This window comes from Lepidochelys kempii, chromosome 1, assembly GCF_965140265.1.
Source record: "Lepidochelys kempii isolate rLepKem1 chromosome 1, rLepKem1.hap2, whole genome shotgun sequence".
NCBI lineage: Eukaryota > Metazoa > Chordata > Testudines > Cheloniidae > Lepidochelys > Lepidochelys kempii.
The window spans coordinates 5,862,201-5,866,860 of NC_133256.1; the positions used below are offsets into that span (position 1 = coordinate 5,862,201).

At 45.3% G+C, this 4,660-nt stretch overlaps 1 protein-coding gene across 1 annotated transcript; it reads right to left on the reverse strand.

Annotated features, from left to right (window-relative positions):
* Positions 1 to 936, reverse strand: LOC140898014 (olfactory receptor 51G2-like). Its single transcript, XM_073311430.1, has one exon. It carries the CDS (start codon positions 934 to 936, stop codon positions 1 to 3), a length of 936 nt encoding a protein of 311 aa, XP_073167531.1.
* Positions 937 to 4,660: the final 3,724 nt, after the last annotated feature.

Genomic DNA, 4,660 nt, shown 5'->3' on the forward strand with positions numbered 1-4,660 from the left:
TCACTTGACAAACACCCTGATTATCCTCGCACGAAGGTGTTTGCTTTTCACGCTGTACACAATTGGGTTCATCAGGGGTGGGACTACTAGGTAGACATAGCCAATGAGAATTGGAAGCAAGGGAGAAGAGTTCTTTGCGAATCTGTGTATCACAGACAAGCCGAGCACTGGCACGTAGAAGAGAAGGACGGCGCAGAGGTGGGAGACGCAGGTGCTCAGGGCCCTGAGGCGCTCCACGTGGGATGCAATGCTCAGCACTGTTTTGAGGATCATCACATAAGAGAGGAAGATGAGCAGCGAGTCCAGCCCTACCGTGGAGACTGTAACAAACAAGCCATAGATGCTGCTGACACTGATCTCTGAGCAAGCGGCCTTCATGACCTCCTGGTTTATGCAGTAGCAATGGGAGAGGACACTGATTCGACAGTATCGGTAGCGTTTCAGGAGAAAGGGGAGTGGGAATATTACGGCCACCCCTCTTAGCACAAACACTAGCCCCATCTTGGCTATTCTTGATGGGGTTAAGATGGAAGCATATCTCAGCGGGTTATGGATTGCAACGAAGCGGTCAAAGGCCATCAGTAGGAGTATGGAGGATTCAGTGAACGAAAACGAGTGGATGAAGAACAGCTGGGCAAAACAGGCATCAAGGCTGATCTCCCTAGAGTTAAACAAGAATACGGCCAGTGTTGACGGTATGGTGGATATCGATAAACCAAGGTCTGTGACAGCCAACATGGAAAGGAGAATGTACATGGGCTCATGGAGGGTTGGATCTGTTTTTATAATGAACAGAATGACTGAATTTCCTAATATTGAAATAACATATATTAAGCAGAAGGGGATGGAAATCCAGAAATGGACGTCTTCCTGCCCAGGTATCCCAGTGAAAAGTAACACTGCAGAGTTGAAGTTGGTGTCATTGACAGCTGACATAATGTACTGGACAGGTCCGAGGAGTTTTGAACTTTCCTTCCTAAAAGGAAAAAGAACAGGAGACTAGATGATATTTAATGAGACATCATTCTGCTCTGAGTGCAAGTCTAGAGATTTAAAAGAGCTCAAGGAAGATCAGCAAAGACATAGTCTTGGATTTACACCACTGCTAGGAAGATAGGCGCTGCCAGGCTGGATTAGACCTATAGTCCATCTAGCCAATATTCAGTGGCCACCATGAGATGCTGCAGAGGAAGGTGGAAGAAGCCTTGCAGTAGGCAGCTATGAGATAACCTGCTCCCAGGGAAACTTTCCCCCTGTCACCCACTAGTTAGACATATTTTGTGGTGTAAATCAGGAAGGTTTAGAGCCCTTCCAGACTTTTTTAAAACAATCCTCATTCCTATAATTGTATTTTCTGGATACCCATATAAACATCCCGTCCCTCTTTGAATCCTGCTAAACTCTTGGTTCCATTGATATCTTGTGGCTGTGGGTTCCGCAGCATACTTGAGCATTGTATCGTGACCTTCCCACAAACACCCTTTCTGGCCCTCCACTCCTGAGTGTGGCCCATTGTATCATGCCATAGCAAATGCCTGGTGAAAACTTATCTGTGTAGCCCAGTGGACCAGCTTATCTCTATTACATACACTGCTTTTCATTATATTTTGCTTTATTATATTCAACTGTAATGGACCCTACAGGCTCGTATCCTGTAAGACATTGTCTTCAGCAGTTAGCATGAGGCCTGACGCCTATGAACTTTGGCATAAATAAACTTAGGTAACCCACAAGTTATGGGGAACTGGAAGTAAAGTGTAGGGAGGGGAATTTTATCCATAACGCCATCAGCCAACCATAGAACATGAACAGACACCAGCTTCTGGAAAGTTTTGGATGGAACATCTGACCGCAAAAGTGCCATGACAATGAATTGAGGTATATGATAATGGGGTGAAATCATAAATACACTAACCTATAGAAGAAGGACACCTTAACATTGGTAAGGGAAGGATATATGTATAAGGAACAGGGGAGAAACCCCTATTAAATATGCATTCAACATGCTAATGTAAGCGCAACATATTATAAAAGTGGCATCTCAGGGCAGCAGGGGAGAGATGTTGACCTTGGGAGGGGCCAGAATGATGGCCACTGGTGAAGATGAGAATGGTGACAGTGATGAGGAAGATAATGGCTAACATTTCAGGTTGTTCAGCAAGGGATGGTGTCAATATGGATATTCAGATGTGCATTCTGTGTTATCTCTATCTACCTTACTGTGTCTGTGACTTTGCTAAATGTATTAATAGATTATTTATTTGTAAATATAAAAAGTTCCTATAGTGTGAGTGTTGCACCTGGGCACATCAGGGTTCCCAACCCTATGATCACTTTCATAAGAATCTGACCGGGCCTGATCTTGGGACCAGAACCTGTCAACCCTCAAAGTGATAACTGAGAATTTTATTCATAATCTTTAGATCAGGCTACATCTGTCCTGCATTCAAGCAATTTATAAACATGGAGTGGTTCATTATATATATTCTTTATCTTCTCCACTCCTGAGAGTCCAAATTATGCCACTGCCTCTTTGTAGCACATGGGATAAATTCTTAGGACCAGATTCTGAATTCAGTAGTATTGACTTCAATGGTTTCACTCCAGATTTACATGTGTAAATTCGATCAGAACCGGGCTCTATTAACTTTCCCTTTCCAAATTCTCCCAGTGATGCTCTCGGACCCCCAAGAATCCCTCCAAGAGAGAAGCTGAAGTTCTTTGCCTGGCCAATGTTGACTGACTCCAGAGAGTTTGTTCATCCTATAGGCTTCTCTTTATCCTCACAGGACCTGCAGCCTCTCCCCATGCAAGGGTCTGTTGATGATTTCAGCCATGCTCGTGTAACAGGGGACGGGTGTAAATTACATACAAGCGCTATTACGCTTCCCTTTTCTGCATCTCAGCTCTATGCTTTGCTGAAACACTGATGAGCAGTTCTGGTCTCTCAGGACTTTTTGGAAAGTCAAGCATGTGTATTGCAGAGGTATTTTGTGCCTGAATGTAAGTGTGAGAAAAAGCTTCTGGTCAGTTATCAGGAGACAGTATCGTCCAACTGTTCACTGAACAAACAGTTAATAGCACAAAACCATTGCACACAGTATTTGGAGTACTTCTAAAATACTTTCTACAGCAAAAGTTATAACATTTACACATCTATGGTGTAGCTCACACATAAACCCGTTCTTTCCCCTTTGATCTTCCTTCAGAGATGATTTCTCAGGTTGGAGTGAGACTTAAAATGTAGTGTCTGTCATCTGGATTTCTTCAGACCCTGAACAAATTGCAGCGTCTCAGCCCTCATTCAATCGTTTGCCAGCAAACAAAAGTCTAGTAGCTCCCCTGTCCCTCGGTTAATAGCTGACTGGTTCTCCTCAGGTTCTGTTCTGTCAGTTTGTAGCCTGTATCCGGAGTGGTAACAGGCATTGGGATCAGTATGGAAAATATTCATGCCCTGGGCTCTCACTCTCTATTTTTCAGCGTTTTTCATTTGTGGAGCCCTAACAAATTTCAAATTTCAAATTTCAAATGTGAATACCTTTGGAAATCTTAGACATTGTCTTCAGACCCTCAGTGGCCCACAAATCACAGACTGAAAACCAGTGGTCTAGTACATAGTACATAGTAACCCCAGCACTTGTTATTCAGCCACAAAGAGGGTTTGCAGGAAGTAGATTTCAAAGCCAGGTGTATGTGAAACTTCATTTCCCATGTGAAATAGTCTACTGCTCTCTGACAGCCTATGTCCTGTATTTGTAAAATCTGTAGCACCCGGGAACGGCATAGTGACAGACATGGGGCTAAGCTGCCACAATGAATGTGTATTTAAACCCAGGTCTGGGGATGTTTGCTATAGAGCTATATTCGGTTAACTATTGGGGTGTTGATGTTATGGTTGTAGTGGGTGAAACCACTCTGGCTCACCTTAGTTTCATAGCAGGCTGCTGGAAAATAAGCTGGAAGGGAAGCAACAGCTCAAGAAAAGCCATCTCTCAGTCAGCACTTCAAGGAGGTTGAGAGACCCCACAGAAGCTACAAGCTGGGAAGAGCCTAGTTCTGGGCCTCAGCCACATTACACAGCTTATTTTGCCATCACTGGGAGTCTGTCCAGAGGTGGGGCAACTGTTACTGAGAAGCTTTTCAGACTGACAGGCACAGACAGCGCTGGAGAAGTCTGAAGGCCCTCAGCCTGCCTGAGTCCCCGTCAGAGCGGGAGGGCTTGGGGACAGAGAAGAGAACAGACTATTGTTTGAAAACTCCCTTGTTCTCCCTACTGCTGAGATTAAACAGTATTTTGGTTCTCGAAGGCTGGCTGGTCACTCGCCCCACCACTAGTCACAGACTCCCAGAGGGAAGAACCGCAGGTGCCGAGCCCACTGGGACCTGCTCGGCAAGCACAGTCGACCCGCAGTGAGCTGTAGTCCAGGGCCGAGTCTGAGGCGGGGAGAACCATGGGATTCCACCCCATGAGAGGGCAGGGTATGAGGCCTGACATGTGGACTCAGAGACCTGAGAGAGGGTAGAGATGTAGGTAGCCCTGTAACTCAGAGGGGTATCTAGAGGGAAGAATTGCTGTAGCCCTCAGCCAGTCAGGAAACAGAAATATGCCCTATTAGATCTGTTACCACAGAGCAACACAGCTCTGAATTCCCGCCTTCAC